Source organism: Phaethon aethereus (genome assembly GCF_964289735.1).
Source record: "Phaethon aethereus genome assembly, chromosome: Z".
Lineage (NCBI taxonomy): Eukaryota > Metazoa > Chordata > Aves > Phaethontiformes > Phaethontidae > Phaethon > Phaethon aethereus.
The window spans coordinates 29,394,309-29,412,842 of record NC_138577.1 but is presented as its reverse complement, the minus strand read 5'-3'; the positions used below and the strand labels follow the sequence as shown (position 1 = coordinate 29,412,842).

The window sequence follows — 18,534 nt, the reverse complement described above, 5'->3', positions numbered from 1 at the left end:
CAGAAGAACACAGTCTCTTGAACCTTCCCTTGGACAGTTAAAAGCACAGTCTGCCCATATAGCTGCTAATTCGTTATTTATAACAACCAGATCAAGATCATCCCAGAGGAACATACTAGCATACATAAATAGGGACCTGAAAATATTTAACAGGGAGGATAGAAAATATCTTTATTGCTCTACAGAGTAAACCGGTCACACCAACCCCATCCTCCTCTGAAGAAGTGCACTTTGCTCTTGACTGTTCAGGGCTTGGTAACTGGCAAGCTCCAGAGTGAAGGTTGCTGAGCCTGATGTTAGAGAACGCAAAACTGTTGAGTATCCCTGGACAAAATGGAGAATGTGTCACTCAGTTTAGGATAAAGGGAAGGTAAGTTAGCACAGAAAGCTGCTTAGGTCACAGAGAGAGAGAGAGGGAGACAGTCAGAAGTATACTGCAACTTACTAGTAAGTTAATACAGTAATATTAAAAAATTAAAATTTCAATACATGCATGAGTAAACCTAATATACTTTAAAAAAAGTATTCTCTGTAAAAGTAGTATTTACTTCTTCTCTAACTTACAGTTAAAAACATGCTGGTTTAACAAGCTGAATTAGGCACAAAAACACTAGTAGATTTGTGGGCACTTGCTTCAGACCTTCAGTAATTAAAACACAATAAAAATTCCAAACTTACTCTTCCATAACAACAGGAAAAGTAAACTGAAGCCTAATTATTTTTAAGCACATTAAAAAAAAAGACCAGTTTTGCATTTTACCATTGAGAAGATAACCACATACCATCATTTCTGCTAGTGGAACAACAGCAACTACAACTCTGTTATCTTGACGACTCTGGATTTCCTGAATACTACCTCTCCGCTGTGCAAGGTCAGCGAGTGCTGCACTGAGATGATCTTCACTTACGGTGATTTCTAGGTTCATCAGGGGCTCCAGTATTTGTATACCAGCTTTTTTCAAAGCCTACATGGAAGGAAAGGAAAGTTATGTTGACTTTTTTTTAAGAAAATTGACATAACTAAATAAGTAGTTACATAACTCAAGCTAACACTGCCTCTCAAGTTCTCCACTTCCAAAAGATACAATGGCCCCAGCGAGGGTGTTACACTGTCAGAGAAGAACGATTATCAGATGTTGATAACATATATATTTTTCCAAGTAGCATATCATGCTACTGTGTGCTACGGCAGCTTACAGCTTCACCTTTTGCATGCAACGGGAGATACAGGCCGATATCATCGTCTGGGAAGTGTCAGGATGTACTGTCAGTGATTGCACCATCACATCTATATCCTGAACTGGAAATCCAAGCAAAGGTCCTGGGTGGGGAGGGAAACAACAATAGAAAAAAGCACATTTGTTTTTCCAACTATTAAGACACATGCAAAAAAGTTTCAGGATTAATTTGGAGTTTCTCACTTCCCTCTTTCCCTTCTCCTTCCCCCTCCTCCCGCCAAGGGCATGACTCGTTTCTCATTTCGTGAATTTGTCATTACCTAGCTTTGCCAAGAGACAAAGGAATGCAGACCATACTTTCCTACTCTCTTTACCAAAAGCACAGAGAATTTTCAGAAGTTCCTTAGTGTGCTCATCCATACAACAGTTCCCAAAAATCAAATTTTTTTTAATACATTATAATATCTAAAACTTGTCCATTGAAACAAGATCTCATTTGAAAAAGTAGTGAAATTTTCATTTAACCAGAAGCCAGAATGTCTTCTGTATTTTCCTTTTCAGCACAACATGATCACAGCAAAGCCTGATACTAACCCACTACCAAAACTGCAAGGTTAAATCAAGTCCACAAAGGATGATCTAGTGTCGTAGGCAGGTTATCTCCCTCCAACCCAGGACTCTCAACCAGACCAAAAACTGTATTAAACTGGATGGGAGGCCTGCTCCACATCTGAAAAATAAAACCCACATAGCTTTTCTCCTACAGAAAACATGGCCAGATCTTTTCTTTTTAAAGCACTTAATGGCATGAATTTTAGGCTGGAGACAGCACAGTTCTGAAGTTTCTTCAAGGAACATGAAGCAAGCACACAGTCAAGACTCATTCCTCAGCCAGAGATGAGACATGCTATTCAACTCAGCAAAGCAACATGGAAAAAACACCTCATGCTGCTGCTTCTAGAGCATTCTCATTTATAAATCCACTGCCTGTTACTTGTACTGTAAGGGAGAGTTCTTTCACCATAAGTTATTAAATATTTCCTATTTTTAACAAAATGTAAAGGATGCTTTTAGTCCTCTAGAAAGCCTATACTTTGCAATTAGGTAAGGCTTCTTATTGTATATTTTTATGTATTTAACATACCTGAAAAATCCAAAAAACCCACCAGTAACTCTTAACAGAAGTGTGATATGTTTGCCTCCAAAACCACTTCTGTCACATCATTGTGGTTTATGCGATGTCATCAAGTAAACACCTTATCTCTTATACCAGATTAAAAAGCAAACCAAAAGAACCCCAAGCTCACTATTGAGTGACTGAGGAGAAATCAACATTAAAACTAAAGGCAAACTTGAGTTCCATTCCTGGCATAGGGAAAGGAGTGTTTGGCAATTTTTGTAGCTAAGGAAATTTCAGAATTTTCCTTTGCATTTAATGTTAATGTGCACCATCTTTTAGTTTTCAAGCTACGAAGGAGTTCTTCCTCCTAGAAACATATGATATTAGTTCTTACAGAAATGTTAGACTAGTATAGCTGTCATAACACTTCCTTTACCTTGAATGCATGAATTCACGATTCCATTTTCTATAGCTCCTTGGAGTTCCTTGGGTAGCACTTCAATGACATTCGCAGCATACTCGATGTCGGGTTTTGTTGTTGCTCTCTCCCGTAACCTGGGCCTCACCTCTAACTCTGCAGTTACAAAGTGTCGTTTATCTCCTACTGTTTTGTCCAATATATCTGCAGGGATTGGGGAGGGGAAAAAAAAGCAGAATAACCGTTTGGAAAAAAACCTAATACATGAAATTCATCTGAAAGTTACTCATAAGATCATTTAAAGTAAATCAAGCTACAAAACCAGAAACAAGATGTTCCTTCCATTCACTCATTTTACCTGTAGCTTGGGCAGAGCTGAGGATGGTTTCTCTGTATGCTATTTGAAGAGGTCCCAAGTAAGTCTCAATTCCATATTCACGTTTGATTCTGTCATGAATGATCTCTATGTGTAGTTCTCCCATGCCACAAAGAATAGTCTAGTAAGAAGACAGTTAAGAAAGAAGAGGAAAAACATGCAACACCGAGGACTTGCATGCTCTTAATAGTCTCTTAGAAATATTTCAAATTCTAAAGAGCCTAGAGAGAAAATAGGACTGCTTTAGATCATCTGACATAAACACCATATAAGTGAGAGGATAATTACTGCTACTGTGACCACTGCAAAAACATGTCATCTTACATTATCTTAAAGACTATGTAATTCAAACTATTTTAATACAGAATTGTCAAAAACATGCAGAGCACACAATGACTTCCTCTACTCTGTAAAGAACAAGTGCACAAGGCTCCATTTTAGTCTGATGCACAGAACTTTAAATGTTGATATCAAATATGTACAGAGTCCTTTTTATTCAAGAAAATCTCAATATGCAAATGAACTAACTGAAGGGTAGTCTTGACAGTTATAAAATAAAGCTTGATTTTATGGTGAGCAATAGAAGATTCATCTTACTTGTCCTGTGTCAGGATCTAGCTTCACTTTTAAACTTGGATCTTCACGCTGAAGGCAGCTCAATGCGTTATCCAAGTCTGTACATAAAAATCAAACGTTAAAGAGACTTCAGTAATTTAAGAATCACAACAAATGTCTAAACATCACTTTCCTTATAAGGTCAAATCTTACTAGAAGGAATCAAAAGGACTCTAGAGAAGCACAGATTTTGGCAAACAAAGTCAACTCAAATTACAAGCAACTTGCACCTTCTCATTCGCTCCAACAAACTAACTGCATGCTACAGAGCGCTTTAATTTATTAATTATTTTAAATTATTAAGAATGCTATTTTCAAGGTGATATTTTGTACTTGTATAAAGACAGAAAACCTGTAAGTGCTTCATCAAGTGTGTAAAAAGTACTGCTCCCTTTTTACAGGTAAGAAAAATTGTCAACTAACGCTTATATGATTTACCTAAATATTTCAAGATTAATTCAACATGAAAAGGTTCAAATGCAATTTTTTTTTTTCTGATTCCCCATTGTCTTAACTGCTGAGGAAAGCAGCTACAGGGAAGCAGCTACCGAACGAGAAACTCACAGCTGAGACTGCATTTATCTACCATACAGTCTCCAGGGAAAAAAAAAAAAAAACAGAAACAAAAGCCACAAACCAAAACATCCAAACCTCCAAAACCAGGAACACCTTACAACCCAGTGGCTCAGCCTGCAGACATACTGCTCCAAATTTGCATTCTACCTGGCACTTGACCTTCCTCCCCTTCGCTCCCAACCAAGTTTAGCTTTGTTGGAATGAGGATATAGAGTTTATGTATTTCCAACAAGAGTCAAATGGAACCAGGTTCTCTGGTACAGATTCTCGGGAAAGGCAGTAAGATTACAGGCTACGCTGCACAGGTGAACCCTAATTAGACACACAGAAGTCTTGGTAAGTGAAGACTTTACACTGTATAATAAAACTGCAAGTGCTGACTGGAAAAAAAAAAACCAACAAACAAACATGTTTCAAGGTTATCTGTACTCAGGACGCTATGTACACTGCACCAGCGTGACTGCAGCAAAACTAAGTATGACAGCAGGAAATGAAAGTGCTTCCATCATCTTCTTTCAAAATGAAGAACTACTACTTTTCTAGACACAAAAAATAGAAAAGTACTACTACTAACACTGCTTGATATCGTAATAGCAAAGGATATTAACAACCACAATGTAAAGTGTATCATCTGTGCAAAACACCAAAAAGGGCCTTTTTAAATCATAAATTGATAAATTTGTGCAACTCACTCATGTCAACCAAGTGTGCATGGATTGGGGAAGACCATTGTTCCTTACATAGGGGAATATGGTTATGCTTGAGTATCTCATTTGTAGAGTACCCTGTCACATGCTTAGGTACCTATGTTGTACCTTTTTGTTTGGCCACTGAAGGAGGTTCAATTGTACAGAAGAAGACGGGGTCAGGGATCTCAACACCTGCCAGCAGAAGGCTCTCTATGTCACTGGTAGACCTCTTCCCTCCCCCAGTATCTCTTCCAGCTCGGCGTGCTGCAGCTACTGCCGAAGCCTTTGATGACACTATGGTATCTCCAGTGGCACTCTGTAGATCAACACCCACAAGACACAGGAGGGAGAGAAAGGAATATGAAAAAAAACCAAAACCAAAAAACCCAAAAAGACAACACCTGACCACTTCTCTTCCTCAAAACCACTTGTGCTAAACTCCACTTATTTACTCATTTATAAACAATTACTGCAACTTCTCTCTTCAAATAACTAAAATGATCTGGAAGAGGAAAAATTGTGCTGAAATGTAGACTAACATTTCTTTGTCCAGTTCACTGCATTTTAAATCTAACTTACGAGATTTAACATGCTTATGCATGCCAAAATTGGTTCCATTTTAGAAAATCTGTGCAAATGAGATATATGCAGCCTCTTCTGACAATAAAACATTGAATTAGTAAACTAATAGAAGCAAAGATGAAACAAACTTATTTGCGCTTAAGTTAAACTGTTGCTTTTGGGTAACTTACTTGGAGTTACAATATAAATACAAGCTCAGAACCCTACTAAAACACACCTTCAGTTTTCAGTCCTTTCCATGTAATCAGCACTGCATCTCCCACGTCAATTACTGACATTTGCAGATTGTAGTAGTTCATTTTAGGAGGAAGTGCATGCACATGTACTTCAAATACAGCAAGTTTACATGTCACAATAATCAAGAACATGTCTGAGATACAATACCACAGAAGTAGAAAGCACACTAGTGAAACAAGGTCCTTTACAGAATTAGCATTTTCCATTACCTGTTTTAACCCAACCGTCAGGGCAATGTTGCCAGGCATTAGTGATGGTATTTCAATTTGCTGATCAGCAAAAGGCAGGAGCAGCCGGCTCATTCTCTCCCTGAAAATGAAATTCTTCAGTTACTCGAACTTCAGCAGACATTCCAATGCTGCACTAAACCACACCTCTATCTTACTCACGTGCAACTTTTGTTAATATTATACACAGCTGATTGAGGTTTCAGTGAACCCGAGTAAACACGAACAAAAACTAGTGGTCCACGGCATTTATCATGGAGAACCTTAAATGCTAGGGCACACAGGTCATCCTTGTACCATTGTCTGCAAAATAAAAAGCACAACAAAAAGCATACTTGTAGGATTAACCCACTCAAACTCATATTTACCTAAATTTCCACTAATTTAAAAAGCAATATGGTTCTTACTGTAAAATTAATAGCAGCAGACTTTTAAAAATCATAATTTATACAAAAAAAATTAATCTCAGCAGTTCCAGCCCCAGCAGGAGATCTAAGATGTCATGTGACTCAGCCAATACTAAAGATGATACCCCAATTTTATAAAATTTCAATATCCTCAGATTAAAATCACAGTTTAGATTCTAAAGTGCAAATTTGACAACTGCAGATAAATGCCTACAATTCCAGTTGCACTGACCAAAGCAGGTTCAGTACTCAAATGTATTTTTGTGTCCACATATCTTTACTGTTACCGACTACCTAGAACCAGTAAACAATTTTAAAGATATGAATGCTTTGCTGATATTTTTAATTTTCTCCTTTTATGCCTTCCTACTTATTTTTCCTTTTTCCTGACCCTCCTTTTCTCCTTGTACTCACAGAAACTCATATGAACGCTCATTAGGTGCAGGCAAGTACATAGTAACAGCATCCAGTAATGGCTGCACTCCTTTGTTCTTCAGCGCACTGCCACAGAGTACGGGCACTGCTTTCTGAGCTAGCGTGACTCTGCGGATAGCAGACCGTAACTGCAAAAAAGAATTATTTTCTGTTAACATGTGAACTACAATTTAGCCTTAAATTGCATTCCAGATATCAGAAATTGCTAAGAAATCCCCAAAAGTTAAGAAGTATGTTCGCAAATACAGCATCACTCATCCAAACTACTCTCACTGCTTTTAAAGAGCTCCAAGCCATAAACACAAATGTTTAGATGATAAAACAGCAGACAGTACTTTTAAGATTTCTAAACATTTCATGCGGTTCTTTTTCTAACCGTCCTTTTAATTCAGAATGTTGTACCTTACCACCTTCAACATGCAGCATCTGCAGATCCAACCAATTAATAGCAGTTGACAGGCTACTTTTGATAGTAAGAATCAGCAGTTTGGACACAAACCGCAGTGACTCTACCTGGAAATTCCATTCACCTTTCCCTAAACTCTTTGCAGTAGCTTAACTTTAAAAAAAAAAACCCTTCCTGAACAAAGGTAGCCTACTTTTAAAGTTGTGCCTAGTAAGTCTGAGGATCTAGTTATTGCATTATTGTATAAAATTCATACTAAGCTTGAATACACTTTGTCCTAAAATCACAGTACTGTAAATTCACTATGAAAGCTGCTGTGATTTTTTTTTGTTGCTAAAAAATGCACATCTGCAAAATCATAATCTGAATGTGCCAAAGGAAGAAAAAACCAGCACTTCAGAATAACAGCTAGTAAAAATTTGTTTATAAATAATGAAATGTAAAAATTACCTTGTCAGCTGGTATTAAGTCAAAATTTTCACTATATTCTCCTAGAACCAGTTCGGCAAATTCATCATCCAGATCTGCAACCTTCAACAGAACAGATCTTTATTATCTGGCATACAGGAGTTCTGCAGATAAGTCACAAATCTTAAGTTATTTAGGAAATACAGCTAAACAGAGGAGGAACAAAGCCTTTAAAGACATCAGAGATCATAAACTCAAGCCACAAAAAATTACAGAAATTAAGGTTTCAGGACAGGGGGAAAAAAAAAAATTAACTCATAAAGCTGCTGTCAGGCAAAACATCAATGAGAGAGAGAATGCTTGTACTTCCCCCTGAAACTGAAAAAGCCTGCAGCTGTACAGTGACAGCCATGAAGGGTATAACAATGTATTTCAGATCCGCAAACAGGGCAAAGTCTGAAGTAAGCAGCAAGTAACCTTTGCGAGCCAACAGATACACAGCTGGAAAAAACAGACAAGCCTTCAGGGCATTTTGACCTTCTTCATGGCAAAGACTTGTAAAGTCCAAGAGCTCATCTGTGTTTTCAAACTGTACCACCTATAGCTTGATAAATAAATCAACTACTCTGTAAATGTTGTCTCCCATATTCATAGATGCAGGACTCCCCAGGTGCAGGAAGGCACTTTGCCACCTCTAGTGGCTGCAAAAGCAATTGACCAAATACTGAAATGAATCTTCGACAAGCCATCAGAAGTCTAATCAAGCTAATAGTGTTCATTTAATTAAGTGAAAGCAAAGCGTGCAAGATGGCTGGCATTCGAACTACTAAATTTTAGATTGTTTCAGATAAAGAGTATTAATAGGATAGAAAGCATATTAAAAATATTTTACAAACACAAGATTATCTCAGTTATCACACTACTGGTCCACCCCTTCCTACTTCAGGGAAGGCCTAGAAGCCAAAGGAAAAAAACCCAACACTGTTCTTAAGAAGCTTTCTATCTGACAGTAATTTTCTTAGGATAAGAGGCTGAATAATAACATCCCCTTCTAAAACCTGGAAATTTGGAAAACCAGATTGTGTATGTGTTTTACTGAACTCAGCGCAATATAAAATGAATCTCTCCAATTCTGATGTTGCAAAGGAAATGAAAGCCTAACATCATCTGCTTAAGCACCTGCACAATGTTATGGAGGGCAGTACTCCCAGAAAAATGGATCCGTATCCAAGATAAACATAGTTGTTAACCTCCCATATTTTTGCTTACAAAAGTATGCATTCGAATGTAATCACTACTACACTTTTAAATTGTATAAAAGCAAACAGAATGTGAAACAACCCAAAACTTGTTACTTGGAGAGAAGACTTGCTTAGAGTCTCTCAAGTACAACTCTTCCAATATAAATTACACAAAATAATGTGGGACCTTAAAATGCCAGCTGAGGGGAGAAGGAAAACACTCTGGACAAACCATTTCAAATGTTCTGCACTGCTCAATGGGCAAATTATTCTTTTAACTTCCATTAATTCTTCCATTCTTCACCCCTTCTAAACTGTCAACTGTGCAAAACCTGGTATCAAGTAAATCAAGCTTCTATTATCTTTGTTAGCTTCACAGTATGACAATTCATGTTAAAGAAATATTTATACTGTTCTTTTCTCATCTCTCCCATGGACTTTTTGGAAAAAGATCTGGAACAAGATTTATGGTGGGAATCAGCTGCCTCTAACACAGTATTTACTGCCATTTTGACCAGCCTGCAACATCCCATCCAGCTGCTACTCCAGAAAGGTATGGATATCCTGTAGGTTCTGGGTCACATCTGCCAGGCCTCATGTATGTGTCCCCAAGTATCTTTTGGCATCTAAGACAGTACAAGATGACATGTTAGCAAAATGAATGCTAAACCTGGTGTCCGCTTTCTTCAGTTCCCTATTTATAAAGCAGGAACTATTTTCCACTTTACGCAGATATTGTGCAGCCAGGGAGTCCAACTATATTCATCATGTATTTACATTTCCAGTGTACATTAAACATCTTGGATGGATGGAAAGGAAGTGAAGAAAAATTGAAATTAGTTCAATAAGGACAAATGCAGAATCTTGCACCTGGGACAGAACAAATTCATGCGCTCATAAGGAGTGGGAATCATCTAGCTAGGTACCAGCTCTGCCTAAGTCAACCAGAGTGTCCTGCTGGACAAATGAGCCTAAGTCAGCAGCGTCCCCTTCCAGTGACAAAGGCTAACTGCATGGGGGCTGCATCAGCAAGAGCATAAGCAGTGGATCAGAGCGAGTGGTTAGTACCCTCTACCCTGTACTTGTGAAGCTGCATCTAAAACACTGTCTGCTTTGAGGTTCTCCAGCACAAGAGACTGACAAACTGTGGGAAGTCCAGTGGAAAACCACTAAGGTGGCTGGAGTGCAGCTGAAGGCCCAGAGAGGTTGGTTTGTCTAACTTGGAGAGGCTAAGGGAGGATGCAAATACTGTCTCTTACTGCTTGAAACGGTCATGGTGGTGAGCCTGCTCCAGAGAAAACAGAGCAAGAGTCTTCTCAGAGGTAGACAGGGAAAGGAGGTTGCAACATGGTAAATTCCCATTGGACAAAAAGAAATAATGTTTCACTACAAGGATGATCAATAACTGGGACAGGATGCCTAGAGAGATTGTAATCTCCATCCTTTAGAGACTTGAAAACTCATCTGAACAAGGTCTGAGCAACTGGATCTAATGTTGAAGTTAGCCCTGCTTTGAGCAGGTCACTGCATCAGACACCTCCAGAGGTCCCTTTCAGCCTATTTTTTCTACTGTTCTGAGTAACAGTTTTAAATATATTATGTATTTACTTTAGAACTTTACTTGTTCTATTAAGGTATTTCTGGCATCCTGGACTTCCTGGAACAGCTTGGGATCATCAGCCTCCAGCAGCAGCTTTTGCTCAAAATTTTTACCATCATCTAAATCAGAAGTAGGTTTCCAGATTATTTGTTCCTTAGTCACAACATCAACCAGTCCTCTGAAGGTCTTGGCTTCCCCAATGGGCAACTGCAAAAAGTGGAGATTTTAGACAGCTGCAACAAGTTTTGAGCTCCACTCGAAAGAAAGTAAATACACATTTAATTTCCAAGCTTACCTGCAAAAGCAAAGGTTTTGTCTTCAACTTTTGTTTGATACTTTCAACAGCATATGTAAAACTATATTAAAAAAAATGATACTAAGTTACACAAAACTTAATGATATAGTAAAATAGGTTTACCACTCCTAATTTACTGCAAAAATTACTCCTGCATTTACACAAAAATATGCATCTGCATAATTAGAGACGTATATACTAAAAATTAATGTAATTGGCTTGCTCTATGCTTAACAAAAAACTTGAACTTAATTATGTACATGCTCTTACAAGGTTTTTAGCAGTGATTAAAAGAACTGTCTAAATACCTTGCCCTGTTTTTGTCCATCTTGTTCAAAAAGCAAATTCGCGGTATCTGATGTTTGTCCGCTTGTCTCCACACTGTCAGAGTTTGGGCCTAAAGCAAAAGACAAAATGGAAACATTGGTGCCAACAGCTGAGCTATACACTCCCTGATACTGCTGAGGGACCGAGTTCAGGGTACAGAAGGGACCTGTGCTGAATGCGTTGTCATAATCCCGTATCTAGCAGCATGGAAATGAACCACACAAGCAGCTTTGTCTCATCTCATCTCTCAGCTGTCGTCATTCCCCTTCCTTCACTAAGGGCACACAGGCCAGGGAACATGGAGAGAAACTAAGCATTACAGGGGATATATATGGAAAAAACTCAATAATGTAGATTAAGCACTTTTTGTACTTAAGACTTTATTGCCAAGTTACTTAAGCACACACAGGCAAGCACTTCTGTGGCTACACATGCAACACTAAAAACTACTGTGGTTTTGCTGATAATTTGTGTACTGTTGAGCCATTTATGATACGCATTTTTATTTGAAAGTTAAAACAGGTACATATGAAAATCAGTTCAGATTCAGAAATAGTCTCTTACCAATCCATGGAAATAATGCAAGAATTTCGTACACAGTTTTAGAAAAAACACAAGCAGATCTAACTGTTTTATTGTTGGGGGCTGTTACTCAGTTCAGATTCATATATGATGGCACCTAAATACTTTCCAATAGAAAGTTACATAATGTGACTCACACTGATCAAGAGTTATCTCATCCCTCATCTAGGTAAAAGATATGTCCTATGGAACACAGTGATTTCACAACATGTAATTTTTCCACAGGATTGAACCACTGAAAAATTTCATGCAATAAAGTCAAATCCCTGCCTCCACCTTTTCTGCATTATGGCCCAAAGGGCACTGGGGAGGGAGAAATTCTGGCTGAAAATTTACTGATTTTCTACATGAAATCTGAAAATGAGAAAAGAACAGATATTCATTTCTTTCCACTGATGGAGCTAGACAGAAGCATTCACCTCAATCAACATTTGTAAAGGACAGTCACAAAACAACACCACACACACCACCACCCCTACCCCAACTTTAATGGGAATCCCACTTATTTGCCCCTTATTACCTTGGAAATTCCTGTACACTACAGGACTTGAAAATAAATGCTGGGCTTCCTGAAGCTGAATTTTGATCAAAGCATGAAAACAGACAATACAGAACAACACCTCTATAGTTATTATTGTTTCAGTCTGATTTACAGCATTAGACAAAAGAAAAATCTACCAGTTATTTTTACCTCAACACCAGCTGAAGTGTCAAACACTGCTACTGCTCCATCCAGGACTCTCAAGCAACGCTCAACTTCCACTGTAAAGTCCACATGACCTAAAAAACAATCTTCCTTTCATACCATCAAAATTCAAACAGGCAACATCAACAGGTCATTATAATTTGGTGGGTTTTTTTTTTTAAATCATGTCAAAACAACCCTGTCTTCACTTGCAGAGAAATACACTCATCAGTCCTTGAAACACAAAAGACTGTTACATTGCAATCCCAGAAGTGAGGGCAATTTAGTGTGGAAATGTCTGAGTTCGCTTTACAAAAGCTAGATTAGGCACCAGCAAATAACGATTAGCCAAAGCTGAGCAGAGCTCAGTATAGGTCTTTTTATTGAGCAATTAAACCAATTAAATATTGCACCATATTTAAAACTAGGACTTAATGTTCTACCACACCCCACCTCTCTCTCCCCTAATAATGTGACTACTTCTGAAGTGTAGTACCTGGGGTGTCAATCAGATTGATTCTGTAGTCTTTCCAGTCAAACGTAACAGCAGCAGACTGAATGGTAATACCACGTTCTCGCTCTTGTACCATAAAATCTGTCACTGTGTCCCCATCATCAACATCTGCGTACAGGAAGCAGGATTACACTTGGGTAGGTAAATAATTCAAAAGCGCAAATTGTCTTGGACTACAGATGCCAAGAGAGATTTGGAAATATTGCCCCTTTTATACATGTATAAGCTATGAAAACTAGCCTTTTTCAGAAAAAGATAATGTCAGATAATTTACTCCAGCTCGCTTTCCAGGAACAAATGCTTTGTAAATCTAAGACAAGCAATTCCAACAACTCTTCCGTTGTTCTTAATCCTAGTAACACCATGAGAAACTTAAAAACTAAAGCAAAGTCCAAAATCATGAACAAACTGGTTTTAAAACACATGGCTGGACTCATTGATTGGAATGTGACTGACATTTTAAAATTTAGTCATTAAAAGGTAATTAAGTTAAAACTAAAGTAAAAAAAAAAAAAACCACAAACAAAAAACCAAACAAGGCGTTGAGTTAGAGGTTGAGTTTTGCTTGTGGTTTTTTTTTTTTTTTAATTTTTAATAAAAAGAGCAGCAGTTCCACATTTTTAAACAAGCAGGCTACCAAGTTCAACCGCTCCACCAGCCTAACATCTTCTAACATTCTCATACACAGTAGATAACATGGAATTAAATTTAAAAGGTCAAGAAGTAGCACAAATGGAGGCTGCTGTGAGCCCTTCAATCTTGACGAATTCTGTGAGACTTGCTGAAGCAAGAAATTCTTCCTGTGCTATGGCTTTCAAAAGGAATGGTTACTTTTTGTTCATCTGGTTTCTTTACAGGTCAAAAGGGAATTGAAGAAACAGCTTTACCAGAATGGCCAATGAGCAATGAGTAAAACAATGAGAACCTATAATTAGATGTTAAACAAAACATAATGCACTAAAAGGCAAATATGAACCTGAGATCTCTCAGAGTACAACTGCCTTAGAATGTAATGGAATGTGCATTAAAATTTCATTATTTGATATGAATGATCGAATATGATATTTGATAGGAAATTATTTGATAATTTCATTATAATTCCAAAGCACAACTTTGGAACAACGGGCTTCTATGCTAAGTATTCCATCAGCAACTTCCAATTGCACTGCACGTCATTGTATACTATGAAATCTATCAGAACTACTGAAATACAAAAAGTATTTCTAACCTCCAAGTGTTCTTATGTATCCAGAATAATACAGCATTCTCTCTGTTGTCGTAGTTTTCCCTGCATCAATGTGGGCCATAATGCCAATGTTTCGGATTCTGCATAAAGCAAAAACGTTGCTTTTACTGAAGCAATTTTTTATTTAGTGATATTGTTATTTGCATGAACAATTAGTATTCACTGAGAATAGCATACCAGATGAATAACATTCTTCCTCTGTTGCATATCTGATACAGTGTACATTCTGATACAGAAGTACCTTAGTATTGAAATGGTGGATTTCCTTCAGATCAGTAGTACTTGAGAGTTTTGGAACAGGTTTCCACACTTGACTCTTGGCCTCATCCTCACCTATCTGCCCTCCCCACAGACAGAAGCAGCCTCCACCCTCTCCTCCACCCCAATCCCTAACCACTGGTGCCTGAAACAATCCATTGCATATATACCCTTTATGGCCCAAATCTAGCATCCAAGTACCCATGAAGTTGTCCTTGATTCTGTTCAGCCAAGTCTTCCTTTATGAAGTACCTTGCCCGTAGCATCCAAACCCACTTCACTAGCTCTGCACATCACAGGCTTGCAACCAGCCTCCATATTCACCATTAATGCTAGCTGAATTCCCCCTTGGGACAGAAGTAGTCTGGCAAGGGAACTTCACCCCCAAGCCATTCCTTTGGCAGCTCAGCCCCTAACTACCTTGGCCTCATTACTAAGGCCTTCACCTAACACAGCTGAGCGCTCCCATGAACACAAAGTATACAGCCCTGCCCACAGCAGTGGTTTAGTTGCCAAGACATCCCTTCCCCCTCATTCAGCTCCCAGCAACCACCATGGGTTTGGAGCTTCCCTAGGAGCCCAGTCGTGGTTCTGATGATGTAAACAGGAGATGGTCCAAGACCTCTCTGACACCAACAGCTTTGTTCTATACTGAAATGTCAGAAGGGTAAAAGTAAGGAAGGACTAACTTTAATTTAGAACATGCACATGAACCATGCATGTGACAGACATAGCAACAACCCATGACTTTTTATAGCATCAACTGCTCTGACTGTTGGTTACATGCGAAAAATAACCTAGCATGACGTACCTGGATATATGAGGATTAATGACAGAACGTAGAGACTTAACATCTCCTACAGACAAACAAAACAATTTGTAAGACTGACCCCAATGTAAAAATTATAATTTTAGCAAAATTAAATATACTTAAGAAAATTCCTAAAAAGCTTATAAAAAAAAAATTCAGAGCCACAACTCATGACAATCTGTACCACCTCCAATTTCTAAAAATATGTACTTCATTTAAAAAAAAAAAACCTCTCTCTCAAAAAAAAAAGACAAATTCTTCAAAACACTTGTAATTTAGAAACAACAGGAAAAAGCCAACAGAGAAGAGTATCATCATCGCAGTAAAGTCTTACTCTGCAGAAGCAATAACGAAACATGCCACAGTTCAAGACAACTGTAATGCTGACATTCATCTGAACTGGCTGTTAGATAACAAACTTCAAAAGTAATTTCTCCTTTAAACACTGAAGCTAGATAATTCTCAGGGAGCAAATGTAAACTGACCTAGGTTAAGAAAATATGGGACTGAGGAGTTCTAAATTTATATTTTCTTGAAAGATACTTCCTCTCTCACACACTATTTAGTTGGAAAAGAGATTTTTACAAAACTAATCCATAATTCAGTTATCCAAGCCATTTAACTTGTGGTTCAGGAACTCACTTTCCTAGTACTTTATCTTTGATAGGCCAAACAGAATTCAACAATATTTAAACGAACATTCCTTCACCATCTACAGATCATCCCTCTTATCAGAGAGACATTAAAGAGACATCTCATAAGTTAAAGTCTCGATGAGGAGAAAGATTGATCTTAGGAGAAGCAAGGTAGCAGGCTGAAAATTCACCACCACCCACCCCTTTTTTAAAAAGTTGGTTACCCACCAGTTACCACTATTTTCTTCCTGTCTCCATCTCGATGTAGAGAAAGAGGCCCTAACTCCCAACACCACCTTATATCAATCTATTTCCATTCATCTCAGTGCAGCTACTCAAAAAAAAGCAAAAATTCCTTTTAATTAAAATTTTGTTTTCCAAGTATCTTATTCTTACACTTTTTTATCCTGAGTTTGCAAAGAAAATACACTAGTGATAACAAAACTTCTACTTAAACAGAGTCCTGTCTTTCTCCCCTTGTCCAGCATGGTAGCTATCACCAGTTACTTGATAACCAATTAATACTTCAGGCAACTAGACAGGGGTTCCAACATGCTTCACAAGTGACCTGACTTTTTATACATCTGTATCTTTTCTTTTTCTTATTTTCTAAAGGCTTTATACCATATATCTACTGAGGAAAGACCAGCAATACAAAGCACTTCTTTTCAGTCCTTGAACCTTTTAACTGTTCTGTATTCACTTCATACACCAAATTCTATAAATAACAACCAAAAGAATACAATAAAACACAATTTAGAAAGTATTCTTACTCACCTTTAGAGTAATACCCACTATCAAGAAAATAACTTAAACTTATACCTGGTGGAGAACTGTAATTTCTCAGGCTGCAGTTTTGCTGTGTCACACTTATGACTCTCATTTTTGTCTTCCTGAGATACACAAGCTTAAAAGGAAAACAAACAAAAAAAGGAATATATATTATTATAAATAATTACTTTGTAGCTACATTTTTGCCAGTAGTTGAAAAATAAACTCAAAAAAATATCTACAGGAACTGATACTGTTGTTAAATATCTAAATAAGCTTAAGAGACCAGCTATTTGGAAGCAGAAGCATGAAGATGAAACAAAGTCCAACCACAATATTACTTGTGAAGTCATCAAAACAAGTTGTCAGTAGTCACAATATTTTAAATATGTCTAATTATTTATGTAAATAATATAAATTTAACTAAGGAAAATGTTAGGTAATCAAAATCACAGATAACTAAAAAAGTTTACAGAAAATTACAAATTCAACATCCATGTCCCGAGTTATACAAACTCCAATTCCAACATGAAATTATGCATTCTGTTCAGACACCAATTTTTTAAAGGAAAGACAAAAGAAAAGGTTTACTCAGAATAACCTGAGTATTTCTTTTGCTCACAGAGGAATTATCAAATTTGGGAAAAAGTTTACCTCACTGCACAAACTTGATGACTTCAATGCATTCACCGAAAATGTCCTCATAATTCTCAACATTCTGGCTCTTGTCTCTAAAACTGTTCCCTGCCAAAATAAATAAACATTGTACAAAATGTTTATGACAGGAAACAGTTAAGTATACTAACTCCGCATAAATCAACCATGAAACTTGCTTGTTTTTCAAGTGAGATCTGGTTACTGTTTTTCAGATTACCACTTTGCAGGTTAAATCGGTGTCCGATCTGTAAAAATAACGTTATTAAGCCTTAAAAACGCTGCATAAATGCCCACACAGAAACACTGAAAAGTGAAGCAGAAAAATTAACAACAGAGTTTACACTCACGCTCAGATAAGCTCTAGAGTACTTATTACCAATCTGTGAAGTGTAAATAGCTCTTCTGATCTTGAAGGAGGAAGGGGAGCAGGGAAAAGTACTTAGTTGGGACAGAAATAAAATATTAAATACCACGAGCTTTTAAGCATCGCCAAAACCACTGTGACGCAACGCCCAAGTGCAGAAGCTTAACAAGCATTCCTCGCTGGCTGCTGCTTATTCAAGGGGACACCAATACCCAGCTCCACTGATTTTAGGCTTCGTGGTAGAGTTTCACAGCAAAGGGAAAGAAGCGTGCATACAGGCTCACTTCCACCCCGCAGCTCACGAGCCAAACACCTGTCTGCTGGAGACGCCGCTGCACTTCGCTGACCAGGAGCGCCAGGTCGGGAGCGGTGCTCTCACACCGCCCATTACACCGAGCCCAGCCCCGCCAGCGGCCCAGGGGGCAGCTCCCCGGTGCCGCTCTGCAGACCGACACCGCCCTGCCTGCCGCGTTACGAACCGCTGGGGCGTTGCTCCGCCAGCCGCTCTGTTATCTTCAACCTCTAAATGAAGAGCTTTAACAAGGCCAAGCCTGAGCTTGCGCGGCAGCCCCGGCCGGGACAGCCTCCATGCCGCCGGAAGGCGCGCTACTTTTCCCTTTCCCCACCAGCCCCGCCACCTAACCGCCCTCCCGCCCCAACCTGACAGACTCAGGAAACAAAAAGCGCCGCTTCGACCTCTCCCCGGCCGCCTCCGCTTTTCCTCTCTCTCCTCGGGCTCGCCAAGTCGGGCGCGTTGCCCTCTGGGGAGGCGGACCGCCGCCGCTCCGCCAGGAGGAACCAAAGCGTCGCGGAAGAGCGTTTCCAGCCGGGGCCGTTTTTCCGGCCCCTCTCCCTTTTCGCTGCGGAGGAGGCT

The 18,534-nt window shown here is 38.6% G+C and overlaps 1 protein-coding gene across 1 annotated transcript; it reads right to left on the bottom strand.

Annotated features, from left to right (window-relative positions):
- Positions 1-195: 195 nt before the first annotated feature.
- GFM2 (GTP dependent ribosome recycling factor mitochondrial 2) lies at positions 196-17,356 on the bottom strand (the record flags this gene model as incomplete). Its single annotated transcript, XM_082013254.1, has 20 exons — positions 196-324; positions 783-965; positions 1,206-1,321; positions 2,735-2,920; positions 3,075-3,213; positions 3,690-3,766; positions 5,099-5,288; positions 6,001-6,100; positions 6,181-6,321; positions 6,840-6,988; positions 7,717-7,797; positions 10,537-10,722; positions 10,811-10,871; positions 11,119-11,207; positions 12,411-12,499; positions 12,901-13,026; positions 14,147-14,244; positions 15,234-15,279; positions 16,691-16,775; positions 17,294-17,356. The coding sequence occupies 20 exons, from the start codon at positions 17,354-17,356 to the stop codon at positions 196-198; spliced, it is 2,334 nt and encodes a 777-aa protein (XP_081869380.1).
- Between the last annotated feature and the right edge of the window lie 1,178 nt (positions 17,357-18,534).